General features: G+C 42.9%; 1 protein-coding gene across 1 annotated transcript; it reads left to right on the forward strand.

Moving 5' to 3' along the window:
- Window positions 1-9656: 9656 nt before the first annotated feature.
- Window positions 9657-15413, forward strand: ABRACL (ABRA C-terminal like). The gene is made up of 2 exons (XM_016204902.2): window positions 9657-9744; window positions 14838-15413. Exons 1-2 carry the CDS (start codon window positions 9684-9686, stop codon window positions 15020-15022), a joined length of 246 nt encoding a protein of 81 aa, XP_016060388.2. The 5' UTR covers window positions 9657-9683; the 3' UTR covers window positions 15023-15413.
- Window positions 15414-24483: the final 9070 nt, after the last annotated feature.

The raw sequence follows: 24483 nt of genomic DNA on the forward strand, positions 1-24483 counted from the left end.
TGGGTCAATCCAAACCGTGTCAAGTGGTTTCTCTCTTTTAAGACTCTGGTACTGGGATACTGAAGGGCTGCATCCATTTGCTAATGGTGAGCTGAACAGGCAGGGTTGTGCCATGGAAAGGCAAAGCCCTCTGCAACCTGAAGCTGTGTTGGGTGGAGACTAGAAACTATGTAACTGGGGGGGGGGGGGGGGGTGAGAGGAGGAAGGAAGAGAGAGAAGAAAGTGGGCTGTTTTGTGAGTGATGGACACAATACCTGAGCTTTGTTGAAGACATTGTTTCTAATTTGGAGGTTAGAGAAGAGAAAAAATATTTTAAAAAAAGATATGGAGGAAAGGAAAATAAGAAGGCATCTTAATGTAAATTCTAGAAATAATGGTGATATATATTACCTGATTAGCCAGCTTCTAAGCTGAAAAAGTGGTTCACTTTCACATAAGAGACAGACGAGGAGGCTTGGCACATAATGGTTTTCAATAAATATTTGTTGAATGGATGGATGAATGAAGCAGCAATAGAGAAATGCAGCACCTTCCTAAAATAGATTAACCCTTTGTTCAATAGTTATTTTTTGAAGACTTTTAAAAATTAATTTTTAAAGAGAGAGGAAGGGGGAGGGAGAGAGAAACATCGATGTGAGAGGGAAACATCTATTGGCTGTCTCCTGTACCCCGCCCCCCCTCCCCCGGGGGACTGAACCCTGACTGGGATTCCAACTGGCAACCTTTTGGTGCACAGGATGGCACCAATTAAACCACACTGGCCAGGGTGTCAACAGTTTTTGTTTTTGTTTTTTCTCTCCAGTCAAATCATTTTTATTTATTCTCTGGTTTGGTTTTTAATTGTTAATTATCAACTAGTCTTGTCATTTCTTTTTCAGAAACACATAAATTGACATGTAATTCACATACTATAAACCTCATCATTTTAAGTCACAACTCAGTGGTTTTTAGAGTATTACAAGATGTGCACACTTCACCACTAATTCCAGAATATTTTTCATCAAAAAAGAAGCCTAATGCCTATTAGTTCTATTCCCACTTCTCTTTAGTCTCTTGCAACCATGAATCCATTTGCTGTGGATTTGCCTATTCTGAACATATAATTCCTGGGTATACAACTAGAAGTGCAATTGCTGGGTCAAAAACTGTAAAATCTATGTTTAACTTTTTGAGGAACTGCCAAATTCTTTTTTGGTTGCTTGTGCTTTTGGAGTCATATCTAAGAAAATGTTGCCCGGCCGGGTGTGGCTCAGCGGTTGAGCGTTGACCTGGGATCCAGGCGATCTGGGTTCGATTCCCAGTCAGGGCAGATGCCCAGGTTGTGGGCTCGGTCAATGACTCTCTCATCATTGATGTTTCTATCTGTCTCTCCCTCTCCTTTCCTCTCTCTGAAATCAATAAAGATATATAAAAAACAAGAAAAAAAAAAAAAAAAAAAAGAAAATGTTGCCTAATCCAAATCATGAATATTTACACCTATGTCTTCTAAGTATTTTATAAATTTCTGCTCTTACTTTTGTGTCTTTGATCCATTTTAAGTTTTTGTGTATTATATGTTGCATTTTGCCAGATGCTTTTTCTGCATCTATTGAGATGATCATGTGGATTCCCCCCATTATTCTATTAATATACTGTATTACATTGATTAATTTCCATTTGTTGAACCAACTTTGCAGTCCTGGAATAAAACCCACTTGCTTGTGGCATATAATCTTTTTACCATTATTTCTTGAGAGCACAAATTTTACTTTCTCTTTCTTGTGTCTCCCAAAGCAATCAACAGTACTACAATTGGATCAAGAATTAATGCCCAAGACATGCAATCTTCATTGTTATTACCATCATGGTCAACATTAATATGAGCACAAAGTAATGAAAGTCTGAACTAGAATGACAGGTCCAAATGAGAAATCTCATTTTAAGAAATAAGATAAAATTTTGAGACTATTGGCCACAGGGGATTAGTAAATTTTCTAATGTTGAGTAATTCTTCCATTCCTGGGATAAGCCTTACTTGGTCAAGTGCCTCTATTCTTTCTCCCCTCCCCTCCCCTCCGCTCCCCTCCCCTCCCCTCCCCTATTATCCTCACCTGAGGATATTTTTTTCTTCATTGCTTTTCAGAGAGAGTGGAAGGGAGGGAGGGAGGGGGGGAGAGAGAGAGAGAGAGAGAGGTGAGAGAGACACATTGACCAGATGCCTTCCGAACATGCCCCACCAGGGGAGGGGAGCAAACCCACAGCCCAGGTATGTGCCTCTGACCTGGAACTGAACCCGAGACCCTTCAGTGCACAGGCTGACGCTCTAACCACTGAGCCACACAGGCCAGGGCTATTTTTTTAAAAAAGTTTTATTAAATTAGAAAATAGCCATAGGAAAAGTAATATTTATCTTAAGTGTCTAGCTTGAACAACAAATGAACAAACAAAAGAAACTTATAGACACCGACAACAGAAGAGTGGTTAACCAGAGGGAAAGGTGGGTGGGGGAAACTGAAGAGTAAAGGGGGTCAAATATACGGTGACGGAGGGAGACGAGACTTTGAGGGATGAGCACACAATGCAGTGTACAGATGTATTCTAGAATTGTACACCTGAAACATGTTATTAACCAATATCACACCAATAAACTTAATTTTTAAAAAAATCCAGCTTAAGGAATTCCCAAAACAAAACACCTGTTTAACCAGTACACAGATCAAGAAGCAGAATATTATCAGCACCTCATAAGGGCCCCTTATGCCTCATCTCACTTGCAACCTCCGCCATCCAATAAGGATAACCACTACCCTAATTTCCAACACCACTGATCCTTTACAAAGATTTTTTTTTTCTATTAAATGCAATGAAGACTATATATTTTTAAATGAATACTTCAATTTTCCTGACACTTTAAATATGTTATAATTTTCTCATTCCAGGAACAGTAATTTCTTAAGTAAAATTATTAGCATATATGTCGTGCTTTATTTTGGAACTGTCTATAACTACGCTGACCAATACAATAGCCACTAGTCATATACTACCTGAAATATGTTGTAAGTATAAAATACACAATAGACTTCGATGACTCAGTGCAAAAGTCAGAATGTATAAGGTTTCAGTAATAATTTTTAAATAGCCATTACAGGTTGTAATAATAATATTTCAGATATATTGGATTAAATCAAACATATTATTAAAATCAATTTCACATGTTTCTTTTTTAATGCAGCTACTAGAAAATTTTAAGTTACAGGTGTGGATCACAATTAAATTTCTATTGGACAACGATTGTACTATGCAATTAAATAAATGGATAAAGATTGTCTTAATATTTTATACCTACATTACCAAAAGTTCTTTTTGACAAAGATCATGCTGTAAGCTACTTTGTACCCTCTAGGACTGGCACATGCTTGATAGTTAATGGATACTTCTTAACTGTTGGTTAAACTTTATTTTTTGCTTTTTAGGTTAACATTCCACATTGCTTAGCTACATGATGATAATATTCCTAAAAGAGCAAGAAAAGATGGCAAAAATCTGTATGGAAACTGAAAGAGAAGGAATTTGGTACGAAAAATATTAGTTGTCAAAACTTATAACATTTCTTTCATCAAAAACAACTTTCCTTAATTGCAATTCCTTCTAGATTAACATGAAGTTTATATTACGTTTAGTGCAGCATATGTATAAACAAAGTATTTTTATTTTTAAAATATATATATTTTATTCACAGAGAGGAAGGGAGAGGGAAAGAGAGATAGAAACATCAATGACGAGGGTCATTGATCGCCTGCCTCCTGCACGCCCCCGTTGAGGGTTAAGCCCAGAGCTGGGGCATGTGCTCTGACCGGGAATTGAGCCTCTGTCTCCTGGATCCTAGGTCGATGCTCAACCGCTGAACCACACCGGCGGGGCTAAACAAAGTATTTTTAAAGAGTGAACCCATTTTTATATAAACAGGGACTTTTGCTTGAGTAGATAATCTATTTCTTTTTTTGCTTGCTGGCAGAATACTGTGAAACACTAGTTACTTAGTCATCACAGAAGTGTCACACTACAGATTAATTATTCATTTCACTGGATGAACGAAGAATTGTGATCACCGACACTGGCCAAAATAGCCAGGTCCTGCTTGGAGAATTGCTAAATACGATATTTTTCTTAAATTATAAATTTTGTATTATGTAGATTTTTAAAGATATAAAGTATAACTCCTCAGATTTCTTTTAGGGAGAAAAGCATAGGCCTCAGAGGATCCTGGAGTCACCTTAAATCCATGGGACATGAGACGCCTAGAGGAAGGAGACCTCCGCTGGAGAGTGATCTTTTGGCCCTAGGGAACAGGCTCATTAAGAGTCACGGCCAGAGCGATAGGTGTCGCTGTGAAAGGGCAGGTGGAACAGTTTGGGAAGTGGATGCGTCCAGTGCCCCCCTAGGGACCTAGACACCCATATGTCCCAGGGGAGCTGCTCTTCCTCCATCAATGGGTCTCAGTTTCCCTGAGCCCGCTTCTACACGCCCCCCCCCCCCCCCCAGCGTTTCTGCGCACGCAAACGTTTGGCTTCCTGGAGGCCCATCTTCCCTGCTCCCGCCTCCAGCGCTCTCAGTCCGGCCTTCCCGTCGGGCGGCTCATCCTCAGGATCCTCTTGCAAGTTCCACGGGAGAACCGACCGGTTACCGAATTAGCCGGCACTGTCAAGGGAAAACCGTCCGTCCCGGGGCCTGGACTGTGCGCTCCCGGGTCACCCGGTCCCTCTCAGCCCAATCAGTTACGGGGGAGGGGTGCTTTCTGGGCAGCTGTTTGGGCAACCTCTGCGCTAGGGATGAATGGTTGGGGTCACTTCTCAGCAGAGCCTCGGCTTCCTTTCCAAAGGGACTCCAGGCGCAGCAAGCATCTCACACACACACACACACACACACACACACACACACGCGCGCAGGCGCGCGCGGAAACAGAGTGACTGAAATGTTCGGCTACGTTGCTCGCGTTCGCAGGTAAACATAGGAAATCATGAAGACCGGAAAGGACCTCTGTGGACCCAGAATAAAAACCCAGCTTTGTCCGTGTAAAATTTCTTTGCAGCAGAACAAGTTGGTTTTCAAGATGAGTTTTGTTCTGCCAGTCGCACCGTTCTGCGCCCTGCAGACTCCTGGAGGCCCCGGCGCCCGGCGGACAGAGCCGAAGCCACGCGGCCCCCGGAGACCGCGCCCGGCGCGGGGGGCGCTTTATCCCCGCCGGCGGCGCGGGGCGCGGGGCGCGGGGCGCGGGGGGCGCTTTATCCCCGCCGGCAGCGCGGAGCCCTCCGCAGCAAATCACGCCGAGGGCCGGAGGCGGGGTCTGGGGAGGGGCGCGGAGGGAAGGTGGCGGCCATCGGAGACCTGGTCGGTTTCCCACCTGTCGGGAACCCGTCCCCTCCTCGGCCGCGTCCTCCCCGGGCTCCTTCCCGGTGGGCGGGTCGGCGGCCGCGCGGGCGGCCCACTTCCTGAGCGCGGAAACTCGGCCGCCTCCCCCCGCCTCCCGCGCCACAGCCCTTCCCCGGCGCGTCGCTTCCTACCAGCCTCTCCCTCCGCGCCGAGCCGAGAGCCCGCCGGCGGACGCGGCGCCGCGTTTCCATCCGTCGGGAAAGAAAGGGAGGCGGAGAGGTGAGTGAGCCCCCTGGGGGAGGCGGCCAGGTCGGTGTAGGGGGTGCGCCCGGTACCCGGCGGAGGCCACGCAGCCGGGGGGTCGTGCGCGGCGGCTGCAGAGCTGGACCCGAGGCGCGTGGGTGTTACGGCTGGAATCGGGCTGAGCCCGTGCGGGGGGCGGGATGGACGCGCCCCGCGCCCCCACCTCTCCCGCAGACTTCCGCGCTCGGCTCACGTGGTGCAGAGCCGGCCGGGCGCTGGGGGAAACCCGCTGCGGAGGACGGGTTTTTGCTGCGGTGCAGCCCGTCCGCTTGGCACTTGGCAGGGTCCGGAGCGGGCTCTGCAGAGCAGGGAGGGGAAGGGCTGGGGGTTGGAGAGAGCACCCACCAGGGACGTGATGGCCTCCTGGCCCCGGGCTCTGCGGCGGGTGCGGCTCTGTGCTCTCCCGATTGCCCGTGGGGTGGGCGTTAGTGAGGGAGGAGACGCTAGGGGTTTGTGGAGCCGGGAGCCGGGTCGGGTTTCCTGGTCTGGGTCGGGCGCGCGGGGCGCGGGGAGCGCGGAGACAAAGGCTTCCGGGACGCGGCCCTTCCCGGGGAGGCCGCCCTGAGCCGCAGCGCTGCCCGGGAGCAGGGGTCGAGCCCGCGTTCCCCAGGTCTGCATCTGCGCGGGTGGTGATCGTGGGATGACCTGCAGGGGACAGGGTCTCGGGACCCCTTCTGGGCCAGCTCCCAAACTTGGGGCAGGGAGGACCAAATAAGGAGAGTGTGCGCGCCCGCGCGCAGGCGGAAGGAGCCCAGTCGCCCCGCGCCCGCACCGCCGCCCGGCTCGGCTGCTGCGCGGCGCTGGGAGGGCGGCCGGCCCGGGTGCGTGGAGTTGGCTCCTGATTCCCAGGCCCCCGCACTCCTGCAGGCTGTAGCCCTCGAACATTAGAAAATGTCCATGTTTTGCCTCCAAACTTAAAAAATTAAAGAAAATGATAAAGGGTCCCTAAATAGATGTGTTTCAGTGGTGGAGCATTTCATCTGACATCCCGCTTTCTTTGTGATTCCCACGCACAGTGCCTGGTTACATTCTGTCACAATTAGAGGGCCCGCGTAGCATCTGCCACCGCCTTCCCTGGATCAACCCCCCCTTCCGCCCCCTTCCCACCCATTGAGGAGCTCTGAGCTCTTTCTCTCCCCTCTACTTGCCCTCTTCTGGGCTCTCATTGTTTTTCCTCTTACTGCTTACTCCAGTCCCAGGCCTGATAAAATGCCATGGGCCTTCCAAGGATTGTGTAACAATGAGTATTTCTCCCCCTTTGTCCCCGCTAAATAATAAAATAAATCATGCCAAAGTATGTATGCTAGCAATAGTTCCTAAACTTGTTAATTTCCTACTTGTGGGGGATCTGGACAGGGAACCCTTTTTGCTCTGTAAGTGTTCTGCTGTAGTAAGCACTCTAATATTTCATACAAATGCAACACTGTTATATTTACTGCACTTCGCATAATAACCAGCAAAAAAAAAAAAAGAAAAAAAAAGAGATGAACAAAAAGGCAGGGGGAGAATGTGGCAGCAACAGCATTCAATCCTGGGGAGCCCCCTCGGAGCCATCATTCATAAAATGGGGATAAATAATACTTTGCAAGGCTCTTAGGATTACATGAATTAACATAGATAAGGAGCCTCATGTGTAATTAATTATAAAGAAATGCTGGTTGCCTTCCCTTCTTGAAATTGGATGAGCACACATCTGTTTAATACGATGCAGGTATTCACACTATACATAATAGTGGGATATCCATTTTGAGTCTCAATATCAAAGGAGAGCTGTGTCTGAAGTGTGTGGAGGGTGGTAGGTGGAAGGAGTGGAGAATGGTGTTAGAGAAATTTTTAGAGTGGGAGGGAATCATCAAATAGGAGAATTAGAGCCATAATCCCCTTGGACATTTCTGACCAGTGTGGGCCAATTTCCTCAACAACCCTCACAAATCCATGCCACTTCTGCATTAATGCTATTGAGAACAGGGTACCACCTTTATTCATTATAGGGCAGTGAGATCAGGATGAGATCATCTACCAATGCCCCAAATCAATTACTCTGGCTCTGAGCCATTCCTGGAGTTTAGAGTGAGGCTCTATCCAAGATACATGGGTTTAGAGTTAGGAAAGTCTTGATTCAAACAAAACTTAGACTGATGGTGCCAAAATGGGGGAATGGAGGCTTGGTAGCTAAAAATGACGGCTGTCCACCATGCTGACATTTACAGGTGGTTGTTTTTTTCTACCATAATTGTCATAGTGTGTCTTTCAGTTATATTCTCTGGGTGTATTTTAGCTAATGAGTATCTCTTTTAAAGTATATCATGAATTAAGTATCACATTATAGATAAAACTCACCGACACTAAGTTCCTAATATGTGGCAGCTATAATTTTTGATAGTTTTATGCAAATGCATTAACCTAATATGTTGCATTTTATTGCAATCCAAGCTTCTTAAATTATAATATCCACACATATAATGTAGCAGATGGCAGTTGGGCTTTTAATTATTAGCTGATGGAAAACCTGGGGTCCCAGTATAGTTTAAACATAGATGTCATTCTTGTTTTTAAAAGCTACCAGGAATTAGTTACAATCTGTCTGGATAAAGCTGTTTTTTTCCAAGTTGTTACCCCAAAGTAAACCATTCACACAACCCCACTATTTTAGTCCCTTATTTGATTTGGAGAATCAGGATTGGAAAACAAATTGATGATGGATGCATACTTTCTTACCCTCCTGTTGTCCTTTTCAATATAAATTACTGCCTTCTTACGGAAACTCTTCTTATTTTACTTCTTTGACTCTACTCGGTCAGCATTCTCTCCTCCACCTCTACCTGCTTTCCCCTCTTCTTGCTGGCATTTCTCTCCTCTCACTTCCGAAGCTGTTTTGCCAGGCCCTTTACCTTCCCTTTTCTGTCTCTGAGCGCTCTTCCTCCAAAAGCTCCTCTCAATTCCCCACTTAAATCAGCAGCTCTATGGTGACAACTCCCAGGGACGTAGTTCCATCCCCTCTCATGCCTTTGCTCCATAAAACCAATATTTATTGAATTGTACTCTTGGTCCCAGACAATCCAGCAGACAGCATTACTGCCTGATCCCTGCCTAGAGGAGCTTACCACCTGGTGGTGAAAGCGGAGAAACTGGTAATTCCAGTAAAATGAAATGAAGAGGGTGGACGGTGCTTTGGGAACACTCAGTGGGGGCGCTCTCCCACCCCAGGCTCTGTGAAAGGCTGGGACCCAGTCTGTGGGAGTTAGCCCGGAGATAAGTTTAACAGATCTCATTATCTGAGGGTGGATGGCCTTCGCCACAAGCTCTCTATTGTAGTCAGGTTGTACTGAGCACTGTCCAGGGAAGGACACATCCCTGTGGGTGACCCAGAAGTCATCATTACACTGACCTGACGTTATTAAAAGAGTCTTGTATACATCTGCCTTCCCTTCTAGACTGTAGGCTCCCGGGGGAGGGAGTGCGCACCTTTGTATGAGTACCTCCAGCTCCTGACTCAGGGCTTGCTTTTTCCCTCTGCTGCTATGCGTCCCCATGCCTAGAAGACCCTTGCCCACCGTCCGCCTGGCCTGCTCCTCCCGTGACCTCCACGGAGCCTCTGGGGCTTCCTCCTTTGTACCCCCATAGTGCCTTGGACCCACCCTCAGAGTGCGGTCAGATTGCTGTGCATTCCAGCCTTTCTCTGCTTCGGGAGGGTGAGTTACCCCGAGGGCAGCTCCTGTGTCATCACCTTTGTATTTTGATGGCAGCCGCACCCTGACGAGGATGGGGTTAGAGTTAAGGGGGTGCAAGGAACGTGGCTGCCTCCTTCCCCACCGACTGCTAGGAACAGGCTGGGGCCAGCCCCTGGAGGGAAAGGAGGTACTCTAGTGCCCTTGCATCACGCAGGTATTTTTAGGAAGAGGAGTGTGGTAATGTAACAGTGACAAATGCTACATAACAGAAGGAGCCCGTGGGTTGGGCAAGATGTGGTTAATGGGATGTAGAAACGGCAGTAATGTGTTGACTTCTTTTTTTCCCCCCCTCAGGCAGCAATGAATGTGGATCACGAGGTTAACCTCTTAGTGGAGGAAATTCATCGATTGGGTTCAAAAAGTAAGTATTATAACACAGATACAGTATTTCTGTTGGGTTGGCCTCAGAGCAAGTAGGACCAGCTTTTTTGGTAGAAGCCTAAGGAAGGGGTCACCAGGCCTCAGGACACAGTTATGACAGCTCTGCCCTCAGTCCCAGGTGACAAGTGCCCTCAGCCATGAATGATATCTAGAGACACAAAGTTATTGGGGTACGGGGATTCTAATGCGAAGAATGGGTGAGATATTTCATTATCCTTTGAATGGGACAAAAATTGCTGTGTCTCTTTAATCTGGCTGCTTTGGAACCTGGTAACTGAATCAGGTTCAAAGTTTTATTTGTCACACTATTAAAATTTATTTTCTGATTTATCCCCCCCCCCCGAATTTTACAAACTTCCAGCTAACTGGGGACTAAGATTGAAATTATACTAAATCATCTTTATTTTCTCCAAATTCTTGAGTTTTATATAATCAGATGTTTATGTACATATAACAAAACCGTCCTCTAGGCAGTTGGGGGCTTTTCTGTCAGCTTTCTCTTCAGCAGCACATAAGAAGCTGCCATGAAATTAGTAAAATTGGTAGTATTCCTGTTCTTTTTCTAAGGTGAAATGAAAGTAACTGTTGTGCTTATATCTTTGGGTATTTGTACATCTTGGGTAAGACATGCAAGATTTGGGGGGCATTTTGAAAATGTAGAGAAACAGACATACTCAGCAACAACCAGGGTAAAGGAACTCAGAGTTACAGAATTACATCATGTAAGTGCCAGGCGGCTTTAAATGACCTCGTAAGAGCTGTTTTGTCATTCTAGCTTTGATTCTTCTTACTTACAGCTCTGTCTCCTTATGAATCACAAATCATTTGAAATAACAAGACTTATTTTGGAAATTCCATTAAGCCATCCCTGTCAAAGGCCCCCTGTAGTAGTTTTCTATTGCTGCCGTAACATTACCACAAACTTAGTGATGTGAAATGACACATTTAATACCTTAACAGTGATGTAGGTTAGGAAGCCTGTCTTAGTTCATTGGTGCCGCTGTGACAGAATAGCACAGATTGGCTTTTAAAGAGCAGAAAGTTATTGCTCATAGATCTGGAGGCTAGGAGTCCGAGGTCAGGGTGCCAGCACAGTCGGGTTAAATCATCTTCCAGGTTGCAGACTTCTTTTATTCTCACATGGTGCACGGGGCTGGGACTTCTTTGCAGTCTCTTTTGTAAGGCATTAATCCTTATGATTCATGACTTTAAATCCTTACACCCTCATGGCTTTAGCATCTCCCAGAGGCCCCCCCTGCTAACATCATACCTTTAGCAATAGGAATTTAACATAAGCCTTTTGAAGGGGACACAAACATTCAAACCATAGCAGAGTCTGATAAGGGTCTCCCTGGGCTAAAATCAGGGTGTTGGCAGGATGCTTTTCCTTTTCGGAGGTTCTAGAGAATCTGTTTTCTAGGCTTTTTCTAGCTTCCAGAAGCAGCCTGCATTCTTGGCTCATGACCCCTTTCTCTGTCTTCAAAGCTGGCAATAATGCTCACATCGCATCACTCTGATTTTGTCTTTTTAAAAAAAGTCCTCACCCAAGGATATATTTTTATTGATTTTAGAAAGGAGGTGAGAGGAGAGAGAGAGAGAGGGAGGGAGGGAGAGAGAAGGAGAGAGGGAAACATCGATGTGAGAGAAACATTGATTGATTGTCTCTTGTATGTACTCTGACTGGAACTGAACCCGCAACCTAGGTATGTGCCCTGATCGGGAATCGAACCCAAAACCTTTTGGTGTATGGGACAACATTTCAACTAACTGAGCCACCCGGCCAGGGCTCCCTCTTCCATTTTTCAAGGATACTTGTGATTATATTAGGCTCACCTAGATAGTTTAGGATAATCTCCCCATTTCAGAGTCCTCAATTTAATCACATCTACAAATTTTCCTGTGCCATGTAAGGTAACATATTCATGGGTTCTGGGGATTAGGACGTGCATATCTTTGGGGACCATTATTCTTTCTGTCATGTCCCCTTTTTGGTCTTCTCTAGTCACTTTATTTCTTCATCAAACCAGAGTCATCATCACTGAAATATACCAAGAAAAAAATAAACTAGGCATATAAAAGTTGGTGTGGACTCAACAACCGAGTTTAATCATATGGTCAGTTACTATTTGTTGGGAATCTGTATGTGCCAGGCGCCATGTAAGTACAAGTGACATAAAGTATGTTCCTGTCCCTCAACGATCTTACTACTTAGCTGAGAAAAATAGATTAAAAACTCATGAGGCAATTATCAGAAAAAGGCAGTTTTAACAGGCCTTCTTGACTTACCTGTCCCTGATCATGGATGACTTAGGAGTTGGAAACTGTGAAGTGCTGACATCCAATTCACTATGGTCCCAGAGAAAAAGGTTATTGAAAACTGTAGTAGTTGGGGGCACTCAATGAATCCTTGACTACTAGGTAAGACTTGGGAGTGTAGGACAGGTCAGTTCAGGAGGAAATGCACGAGCTGCATTTGGGATGTTTGTGGAGAACACCGAGGAGACAGTGGAAGATGTCATTTATTTAGTTCCTCAGTCAAACCAATGAATAATCTTTCCTAACCGCATTTTCTCCCGCCCACTTCATCACACCCACTTGGTGGAAGTTTGCTGAGTCTTGTTTTCAACACTGATGCCTCTACCTGTGGTCCTCCTTCCTACATCCCTGATTTATCCCGAGCTCTGTGAGGTCATGTACTCCTGGGAGTAGTACTATTGTTTGGTTTGTTAAAGGTATTAAAGATGTATTTCCAAAGGTTTGTAGCATTCTTTTTTCTCGTAGATCTTTCTCCGTGCCAGCTTGTGTTTATTGGTCAGATTCATTGCATTTAAAAGTCAATGCAATTGACTCGATTGCTTCATGGCCTCTTGGCTAAGGTCAAGTGTAAAAGTCTAACCTCTCTGTCCCTAGCACAGTGTTATTGTTCTACAAGGGTAAACTAAACCCACACTTCAAAATTAGCAGCTTTACACACTAGAAGACAACAAGGTAATTATCATCACTTCTATAAAGATGAGATATTTTGAACATTGCAGTTTCACCAGGCCTTCTTGACTTATGTTTCTGGTAATAGATGACTTACGAGTTGGAAAATGTCTATGGAGACATGTTATCTACTGACAAGTTACGGTAAATTATTCAAGTTGTGTGGAATAATTTTGATGAATCTAAATTATTATATAGATGAATCATATTTAGACTAATCTAAATATGATATATTAGCCGAAGATGGAAATTGATGAATTTAGTTTTGTGTGTTTCTTTTAAAATAATTCCCCTCCCCCCTCATTTTCCATTCAGTAGAAAAGAATGAAGTGGAATGAAATGATTAGGATTATTTGGAGATTTAAATTCTTTCATTCAACAAGTATTTCTTGAGTGCTGCTTTTGTGCTTAATTGCTGGAGATGTGAAAATAAACAAAATTCCATCTCTGCCCTCGTGGGTCTCTTTAGGCGGCAGGAAGAGAGACGGCAGCCTGGAAGCAGGTGTTGGGAAGTGGGTGAGAGTGTGGGCTCTGGCGTCACACTCCGCGAGCGAGCCCCAGTTCCTTCACAAGCTTGCTGTGTCATCTTGGGCACATCACTAAGCTTTTCTATGCCTTGGTTTCCTTATTTGTATAATAACAATATCTTGTTTTGATGGTTCAAAGATATTTCTTGTTTTCACACTTTGAAATATCTCAAATAAGGATGTGTCTTTATTTGAGACATGGGGTGCTGTAGTTAGATTGGCAGTTCAATTGGAACATAAAGTAATGGTCCTTGAAATCAGTTGTATCTTTGATGTAGTGAGGATTGAGTTTAATGACTTCGAATGCGTTGAATAGTTCTAGCAACACATTAATATCAATAAATGTTAACTATTATTACTATAATTGATGTTGAGTGTTTTGACAACTATTTAATTTTCTAAGAAGAGCTATTAATGCAACAGAGAGCTCCTCAGAAAAGGTGACATTTGAGTTCATTCTTTAAAGGAAAATAATTTAGCTAGGGAAAGGGGTCTGGGTGCTGGGCAGATGGCTCAACGTGGGTAACATGACCAAGGCAGGATTTTTCATGTCACCTTGGGTAATAGCAAGTTGTTATTTTAACTGGATCAAAAGGTGGGTGCAACGGATTTATCAGTGTCCCCCGCCAGAGCAGTACATTTGTTACAATTGACAAACCTATACTGACACATCAGGCACAGTCCATAGTTTACATTAGGGGCTCAGTCTTGGCGTTCTACATTCTTTGGGTCTGGACAAATTTATAATGACACACATCCATCATTACAGTATCGTTCAGAGACTTTGCACTGCTCTGAAAACCCTCTGTGCTCTGCCTGTTTGTTTCTCCCCCACCCCCCAACCCATGAAAACCACTGATCATATTACTTAGTTCTAACCTTTCTTCACAGTTATCCCTTTTCCGGAATGTTCTGTAGTTGGACTCACTTAGCACGTAGCCTTTTCAGATTGCTTTCTTCCACTCGTAATATGTGTTTAAGGCTCCGCCATGTCTTTTCATGGCTTGATAACATTTATTTTTAGTGTTTACCTCAATTTTTAACATCTGTATTAAAAACTGGTCTCCAATCTAGATAATCTAGGGACCTTGGTAAATACGGATTTCTTCATTTTTAAGGTCATCACTTCATCCCTGGGAGTCCTGAGTACATTTAGAACACACTTAGAGAAGCATTGCTCCGGACCTAGGGTTTCTCTTGTATTTGTTATTTTTATTGATTCAGCAACTAACATAACAATTGAAAAATCGAAATTTAGACAGAGAATCATTGGTCCACGATAGTAGCACTGTAACACATTCACCTTTTGTAAATGTTTCTTGGTTTTCTTCCAGTCTTTGTCCAGAGGATACTAAGACTGGGAGGTATGCAACATGTTGTATTTATTTCATCAACTTTTTGGATCTGACAAGACGTTACATTGAATTTATGACTGTTAAATGTTAAATTCTGATTTTGATTAACCTATAGTTAGATGTTTATTAAAGATTATGTAAGTCTTCCATACGTAGAGTAAAGAAACAGACTTTACATTGGCTAACATTGTGTTTTCTCAAATTAGATGCTGACGGGAAGTTAAGTGTGAAATTTGGGGTCCTCTTCCGAGATGACAAATGTGCCAACCTCTTTGAAGCACTGGTAGGAACTCTCAAAGCTGCAAAACGAAGGAAGATTGTTACATACCAGGGAGAGCTACTTTTGCAAGGGGTTCACGATGATGTTGACATTGTATTGCTACAAAATTAATGTGGTTTGCGTATCATTGTTTATTGTTATTTTCTGGTAAACTGGAATATTTTCAAGTCAAAGGAAAATCATGAGCATACTTAATGTATTTTTATAGAACTTTGTAAACAAAAGGAGACTCATTTAAGAAGTCCATCCCTTTCATATCTTGAAAGAAAATTTATGTATTACGCTATAAAATAAACAAAACTGATTATTTTTCTCAGGAATCTGGTTGAACAATGTAGGCACTGGGGCTTTTTGGTGGGCGTGCGAGAGTGTTTCATGAATTAATTCTTAAACAATTTCTGTAGACAATGACATTCTGTGAAAGCAAGAAGCAAACAACAGACCAGCTCCCACAAGGAATATTATAATGTTTATGTAATAAAAACCTGTAACTATCTTAAAAGTTTCTTATTGTCTTATTTTGTCATTGAAGATTTATGTGCCTCTCAGAATGGAGTTTTTGCTTCAAGAGTAGGTAACTGCAGTGAAAGTTATCTTAATTGAAGAAAAATTCTCCTAAAGCTACAGAACAGTTTAAAAATTAAAAAGTAGGGATGGGTAGTGTTATGATTGGGCCGTATGAAAAAAATACTGATTTTGATGTCTGTTGTGTGCTTATCATTGAGTTAGGGGACACGCCCAAAAGCATAACCTAAAAACTTCACTTTCTAATTGGATTCGTTAGACCCGCCTGACACAATACAGGATTGTCTAGAATTGCATGTTGCAGCCTGTAGTACAGGATTGAAAGTGATACAGAATCTCAAGGAAGGTAAAATCAGTGAAAGCCATGACAGTTGGCAAAGATATCATAGAGGAGGCAGAATTTGCATGGTCAGAGTTGATTATCCAGAGGGGAAATATGGGACTGGTGAGGGTTAACACGGGCACGTGAATTAGCAAGGAAATCCATAAAACCGTGGACAGAATCCAGTGTAAATGAGAAGGAATAGTCAAAAGCCACCACCATGTGGGCTCAGTGACTGCGAGAATGTGTTAACAGAGATGGGGAAACTGGATGGAGCAAGAAACTTTAGGGAAGTTTCACTTGAGCGCAGTGAACTGGAGGTGGCTGGAGGAAATGAGTAGTAAGCAGGGGAGGATTTGGTTCTGGAACTCAAGTAAAGGTTCAGGAGTATAGACACAAGAATCAAGGTTCAAAATTGAATTTCATCTCGGTTATATAGATTATCATGATTCTGTCTTTACTGTTACGACTAAATTGAAAATTTAACTATCAGGCACTTAGAAAATAAGACAGACACAATCTACAGGCTTTGTAAAAGCCTAGGCTGAGAAATTGAAACAATCTTCAGGGAAAAGTAACCTGGGAAACTTGTGATTTACAAACTTTTTTTGAGAGGAGGCAGACCTCATATAATCAAAGACTTCTTTAAAACAAACTACAGGAGTAAGTTGAAATAGTTACTCAGTGTGTCATTTTGTTTAGTGTCTTTTTGGTGAGTATCAAATGAAGTTTCAAAGTTTCAAACCATAATGATTTAGAATTTGAAAAATGCCTTCCAGAAAAGTTATATCCATGTGATTATTTGGATAGTAGCACTCCTATCTGCCGCTGACATTCATGTGCAGTTTTATCTGTTTTCCTTAGGTCCGAGATTCCTTTGTAACGGCTTCATATATGGGTAGTAGTTTACTCTTATTTGGATCCTGGTCTTAAAAATTCAAAACCATAAATACTCTTTCTTAATCTTTTTTGGCCATAAGCTGCATTCTAGTTAATCATTTCAGTAATGAGTGCCATTGGCTATAGGTAGGTGGGAGTTAAAATATTATAAAATGTACATTGTCATTCATGAAATGAAAATTTATAGCATCTACTTTGAGCAAGTCACTCTGCTAGGCATTATGGATTATTAAAGCAAAGCAAAATAAGAATAAAATTGATTTCAGTTTTCAAAGAAAAACTATTTGCACAATATATATTAAATATAGAAACTTTGCATAAATGATATAGGGATACAGGTGTACAAACAATGAATTATTCCAGGGTGGGGGAAGGGCACTGAGATGAAGTAGAGTTTATCTGAAAGCTGCAGAATGATCGGGAAGGACTTTACTTGTGGTTACTGCCTACAAAGATAGAGAAAGGCAAGTAACTTAAGGAAGGAAGGAGTATTGAGAGCTGGGGCTGGACAAGTTGGTTGGGGCATTATTTTGAACCCTTGGGACAGAAAAAACAATTCTAAGTGTGTGTCTTAATAATGGTGAGTTATAAAGAACTGAAAAACTTATATAAAACATAATTTGATAAGTACCAATATTTATGATATAACTTTACTTGTAAGTTCCGTAGGAGTGCTATTTTGTATATTGAGATTATGTAAGACAATCTGTAATTATAGCTTATAATCTTATTGAAGGATGGCTCATTGAAAAATTGGTTATCACTTTTGCACTCAAATTTCCTTAAGTTCCCATTACAGAAAATCCAAGCACCTCTTTGTGTCCTGGAGTCACAATTTGAAAGTAAGTTCTAGAAATATTGATTTGAGGAATCTGTCTTAATATGTCAGATTCTTCCAGTGTCTGAGCTGCTTCCTGCAGCTTCAGACAATAAAGAGAAAAACGCCTGTGGACTGAGACAAAATGCAAACGTGATGGCCAAGGAACAGGCTTTCTTTCCTGTGTTGCATGTGATATGGGCCTCACCAATTTACAGCCTCGTATATCTAGAAAAAGTCCAGAGAAAGACATGTGCTATTAAGTTATTTATCAAATAACTTGATTATTTATCAAATAATCTTGGCATTTCCTCTTCCTTAGCAAGAGAGAAATAACTTCAAAGAAAACTCACTCCTCAGAAGTTGTTTATGAGGAGAAATCTGAAATGACTATATTTTTCAGGTGATGATTTCATATGAAAACCCATATCTTGTACGTTTTGTTTATCTCTAGCTGCCTCAAAAAAGGTTTTGTTAAAAAATTTATTTTTCGCCCCAGCTGGTGAGACTCAGTTGGCCTGTGTGTTGCCCTGTGCACCAAAAAGTGGCTGGTTCTATGCCTGGTCAGGGCATGTACCCAGGTTGCAGGTTTGATCTCTGGTTGGGGTGTGTGTGGGATGTTTCTTTCTCTCTCTCTCTTGCCCTCTCTCTCTGTCCCACCCTTCCTCTCTCTAAAATCAATTAAAAAAATTATTTTTCTGTAGTTCTTTTAGTGAAGACACTTTGGGTTGGAAGGAATGGAGACTCACTTAGCTGGGTAATAGGGATCAGCTATCAGGATGTATACGTGCAATTAGGAAGATGCCGTAATTAACTCACTGCAATCCAACGTGGGGAAATGTACCATGGTGGGGTTTCTGGAGATGTGGAACACCTGACCACAGAGCAAAAGCTTTCTCAACACCTAAATGCTCCAGAGATTCTGACTGAGTAGAACTGGTGGGGCCCAAGCACGTCCCTGAGGAAGCATCTCCTAGGCTGGTTCCTGTGCGCAGCCCTGGCCAAGAACCATTCCTTGGGCCACTGGAGTCCCTGTTAATAACTCCGCTCAGCTGTTTTCATGGCTCCAGTTCTATCTGTTGGCTTCTCCTCTTGCTTCTGATTAGGTTTCTCATGCTTTATCTTTTCTCTAATTCATAGCTTCACTTCAGCTTCAGATTGCTCCCTCATTCCTTTATTAGTGTCACTTGCTTCTAGCTGTCTCGTATGCTGTATGTCTGAATTAAGATGCTCAACAGAAAGTCTGAGTAGCTCAGTTTGTGCCAGGCCACTCCGCTGGTCATTGGCCAGCTTAAGGATCGACTGGCCAGCTGCCCTCCGCTGGCGCAATCAGTTCTGGCCGAAATGGGGAGGGGAAGGCGTGCAGGCCACAGCTACGGCCAGGGTCTGAGCCCAGCTGCCCTCGACGTGCCTGTGGGTCTGGCAGGCAGTGTGCGTTCTAACAAGACTCCTCAGGCGTTCTCTGGTTTATGGGAGACCGTGAAGACAGTAACTTCCAGCTTGGAGAATATGCATGAAAAATTCCCCCTGTAAGCATAAAAATATTCCCCCCACATGTTGTACTTTTAGTATTCATGATTAAGAAAATACATAACACAACCCTAGCTGGTTTGGCTCAGTGACTAGAACATTGGCCTCCGGACTGAAGGATCCCAGGTTCGATTCCGGCCAAGGGCATGTACCTCAGTTGCAGGCTCAATTCCCGGCCCTGGTCGGGGCATGTGTGGGAGGCACCCAATTAACGTATTTCTCTCACATCGATGTTTCTCTCTCTCTTCTGTCCCTTCCACTCTCCCTGAAAAGCAATGGAAAAAATATCCTCAGGTGGGGATTAAAAAAACCACACAACATAATACAAAATACATACTACAAAAATAGAAAATACGAAAAGCTACTATGACTTCAGCAAAGATTTTAAATGAATTTGCATTTTATTAACCATAAGATCAGTACCTATACTTTAAAGATAACAGTACATTTATTTATGTATATAGGGCACATCATTTATCCACAGAAAATGCTTGTTGCACATATGGTTTCCTAGATTCCTTGAAACAACTGTAGCTCCTTAGGGGTGGTAGGCCCACAGGTTAGGAATGATTTGTGGTGCAATAACCACAGATCCTATATCAGGAAAGCCTGCATTTGAGCCTCAGGGTTTACTACTCACTAACTTCATTTCTCAGAGTCAGTGGTAGTTCTGCATTTCCTCCTCTCGAATCTGGGGAGGCTTGTGACTACTTGAGCACATGGAATACAGTAGAAGTGATGCTAGTGATTTCAGAGGGTGGAATCTTTGGCTCTCTATTAATAGAGATCTTTGCCTCTCTATTAATATCTCATAGTAACTAATAAACTGCTGGGAGGCTCTGGGTTGGTGGGCAGTGTTTGACAACTTGTACTAGTGAGCTTTGCTACGTGGTAACCAGATGGTAAACAAGCTTTACATTGTGAAAATTCCAAATGTCAACATCGAAGGTCGTGTGTGTGTGTGTGTGTGTGTGTGTGTGTGTGTGTGTGCGCGCCCGTGTGTGTTTTGTCTGAAGCCATTCATTTTCTCTTGAGAATAATTCAGCTGTTTTCTCCCTGGGTATATCTCCTGGGTGCTGGCATTCTGGAGGCAAAGCAGGGGAAGAGGCTGGTCCTACTCTTCAGTCAACTTCTCTGTTCCCAGCTCTTGTCATTACCCTTGCTCTACACCACATCTGGGGTCTCTGGTGTGAAACTACTTGCTGTCCATTTTCTAAGGACCTTAGTCTCTGTGTAGTTGGGAGGAAGAGTTGCCTGGATTCATGGAAAGGGAGATGGCACCTCGGGAAGGTCCATCAGCTCAGTGTACAGATGATCAGCCAGCTCTGCTTATTTCAGTCATACATCTCCTTTCTGCCTTAAGGGTTCCCTGGAAGTACCATGTTCTGAGCCTTTCTGGGGTTCTGTGGGGGTGGGTTGGCTCAATTCCTGTTGGTATCTCTATACACAGGTGCTTAGGTGGCAGATTTCTCAAGTCTACTATTATTCTTCCAACTGCTTTGTAACCTCCAAAGATTATTGATATTGCATATCAGCTATTGTCTCCTCTCACATCCTCTTTGTCCTAGTGAAATTTAAACTTTCTTCATTTATTTGCTGCAGTTAAGAACAGGTTCAGAGCTAAAAAAAATATTAAAAAGCTGGCCAATTTACCAAATTTTGCTGGACGATCTCTTATTTTTTCTTATTCCTAAACAGTTTTCTCTAATCTTTTTTTCTCTAAGATTCCTGGGAATCTCAAATGCAGGAAATCCAGAGTTCATTTTTAGTTTTGCTTTTTTTTTCACCCATGTTGGAGTCACTGTCATGCCAGTGCCCCAGTGTATGATACATCTGAAACCCTTTCAAGACCAACTTTGCCTGATTGCTGCTATCTCTGAATGCTTCAGCCTCACGTCATCCAGACAAAGATAAGGAAGGATCGGGACAGTAGGTGCGGGTGCCAGGAGGAGCCCAGAAAGATCTCAACCCTGGAGCACGTGGGATTTAGGCCATTAGCAAACACAATCTAGGCTCATCATATTTTTCTTCATGAGCATGTGTTCTGCAGAAACTAAAGAGGAAGTGGGAGAAGAAATAGCACATCACGTCAGGAAATGGTAGATATTGCAAAACTTAAAAATGGGAGTAGAAAACATAAGAATTATTTGGGAACAGAATTTATTGGGACAACTTTATCTAATTGCCATACAATTCAATAACAATTATGTATCTCATTAAATAGGTGCCAAATGCCCAGCCAGTAAGGCCCAGCGGTTGAGCATTGACCCATGCACCAGGAGGTCACCGGTTCGATTCCCAGTCAGGGCACATGCCTGGGTTTCGGGCTCGATCCCCAGTAGGGGGCATGCAGGAGGCAGCCGATTGATGATGTTTTTCTCTCTCATCAATGTTTCTATCTCTCTATCCCTCTCCCTTCCTCTCTCTCTAAAATCAATTTTAAAAAACATACATAAAAAAAAACAGGTGCCAAATTAATTTTGTGGAATGCACTCTTTGATTAAGATAGTAAATAGTCTATACATATATCCAACATTTATTGTTGTTGATGTTGTAATCAGCAGAGAAGGAGCTTGCTGACACCTGGCTGCAGAGAGAGGCAAAAGGTACTAGTGCCCAAAGGCCATAATGAAGGTGAGGTATTTTTGGAGCTGGAGTTAACCACGGAGTTCAGTACTTTACCATGGCAGCCAGGAAGCACTCAGCAAATCAAGGAGCTAAATCCTTGGCTTGGAGTGGCGGGCACATCTAATAACCTCTAAGCCTTGATTTCTCCTCATGTGTAATATGGGGGAAATAATAATACCTACCTCTTAGGATTATTGTGAGGATTAAAAATGTCTGAAGTATAGTAATTGCTCAATAATTATAGTTGTTACTATTATTTGTCTTGGTAGGGACATGGTTGTTGGGGTTGTAATTATTTTTGTTATGTGTTTCATGCAGTACTGAGCATCAAGGGGGACTTCTGGCAAGCAGGGGAAGTGGTCACAACCAAGGTTTCACTGTATCAGACTTTCAGGGGAGGAAAGGAGGCTTACTGCAAGTCATAGGACTAAATTCAGAGACACATTTATAAATGATAGCTTTTCTTTTGGTGGATTTTTGTCTGAAGGCCAAATTTCCTCTTCCCATCACTCAACATACCATTGTCCAACCTATGGAGACTTTGTATTTTTGTTCACTGATGAACTCCACTCCCTAGAACAGTGCTGGCACCTAATAGATGCTTAATAAATCATTGTTGAATGAGTGGATGAATGAAAGGGTGAATGGATGAATTAATTTAGCAGAAGAGCTTGGTTGCTGTTCTGAGCATCAGAAGTATGCTCATGTATCATGGTCACTTACAACTTAAAATAACAAGAAAGGATATGGGTTGGCAGTTACAATTCTTTGATTTGGCGGTGTGCTATCGTTTTAAAAAAGTCCGTTTTGGCAGCTTTTATTATACAGCATTTGGATGATAAATGAGTACTTTTTTACAGAAAGGTAACTCATGACTCCTGTATTTTATGAAATAACAAACCTTTCACTTCATTGCCAGGTTTTTAGAATATGTTTCATAATTAGAGAAATAAAAACGAGGCTTTGCAAGGCTGTGCCAAAACTGAAGTTTTGGGATGGATCCAGAATGAACTAGTCTTAGGCAGTGCATATTTGGGAACTAGAGCCAGCCCTACATACACACAGGAGCTTGTGAGGCAGGAGGAGAAAGGATGGCAGCTGCCTTCCTAGAGAGTTGTGGCCATGGAAGCTTCCGCTGTGGATAGACCTGGCTGATGAAGCTGTTGTTGAGTAGGACATTCCAAGGTCGTTGAAGAGTAAGAGTGGGGAATGGTTGATTTGGATAAAGGTTTAGAGAACTTTTACTTTGGAATGACAGTCAGTTTGGAAATTTGGAGAGACTTCAAATTCTGGGTTGAGTGAGAGGAAATGACAAAGATAAGACTAGACCACAGAATTAAGAAAAGGGAGCTCATGTAGTGGGTCTGGGGCAGATACCAGTAGAATAGGAGCAGGGAAGCAAAGGACCTAAAGGAACAGTTGTTTGCATGCTCTATGTTAGTACCTTGGTTTGCAAAATGGGGTTCATTGTAGGGTCCTCATGAAGAGCCCCAACTGATCTAAACATCCTAGGCATTTTTTTGGTGCTTAGGGGCAAGTTGCTTTCATTTTACATAGGGCTAAGAGGTGCTAACTAGTAACTACTAAGGAAGCTAAGGGTTGCTAAATTTAGTTGTTTGTAAGCTAACTTTAATGTAACTATCAGAGTTGACAAAGCACCTAATTCAGTAGCCTACTGACAAAGCTGGTTGGTGCTCAGCACTGCACATTTACAGAGCTCATGTTGCATGCTCAGGTCATGATAGCTGGAATTCCCACACTTTTTTGAGGGGGTGTTTGTTAATGGTGTATCATCATTGTTTTATTGAGTCGATCATGATTTCTAACTGCTACCATTCTGGCTACTTAACGACTAACTGTGGACTTATCTTTGTTATTTTAAATTTGTTGGTCATTTGGTTAGCACAAGTGGTGAGACATATTTGAGGCAATGGTATTTTTGGCCTATAATTTCCCCTAAATCTAGACTTTGAGATATGAATGCCCCATAGGCTCTTGCTAGAGTAGATGTGTACATAAAATCCCCAATAAGTGCTTATAGAACTATAGTTTATTTTTATCACTCAGTTCTTTCTCCTACTAGAAAATGACACTATTTGGTGGCCCTTGGATCATTTTCCTTATTTAAATGTGTTCCAAACTCTTGATTTGGTTCTCAGTGTCCTCTACTCTACTGTTGACTCCCTGTAAATTATTCTTTTTAAAAAAAAAAAAAAAATCTTTATTGATTTCAGAGAGAGGAAGGGAGAGAGAGAAACATCAGTGATGAGAGAGTCATTGATCAGCTGCCTCCTGCACGCCCCCACTGGGCATGGAGCCCGAAACCCAGGCATGTGCCCTGACCAGGAATCGAACCACCATCTCCTGGATCATAGGTCAAAGGTCGATGTGCAAGAGCTGAGCCACACCGGCCAGGCCCTGTAAGTTAGTCTTTATTTCAGTTAGTGTATCCTTCATTTTTGACCAGTTCTTTTTTATATCGTTGATGTTTTCACTAAGTTTCTTGAAATTCTCACTAAGTTCCTTGAAGTTCTCAGTTATCTTCTTGAGCATCCTATAACCATTGTTTTGGACCCTATGACTGGTAGTTTTCTTGCTTCCATTTCATTTAGTTCCTTTTCTGGAGATTTCTCCTGTTCTTTCATTTGTGATGTTTCTTTTCCTCTACATTTTGGCTGTTTCCGTGTGTCTGTATCTATGTATTAGGTAGATCTACTATCCCTCCCAGACTTGGCAGAGTCCCCTTGTGTAGCAGGTGTCCTGTGAGGCCCAGTGGCTCAGCCTCCCCAGTCACCTCGGCTGGGCTTTCCAGGTGCTCCCCTGTGTGGGCTGTGTGCACTGTCCTGTTGT

Source organism: Miniopterus natalensis, chromosome 5 (assembly GCF_054644295.1).
Source record: "Miniopterus natalensis isolate mMinNat1 chromosome 5, mMinNat1.hap1, whole genome shotgun sequence".
Lineage (NCBI taxonomy): Eukaryota > Metazoa > Chordata > Mammalia > Chiroptera > Miniopteridae > Miniopterus > Miniopterus natalensis.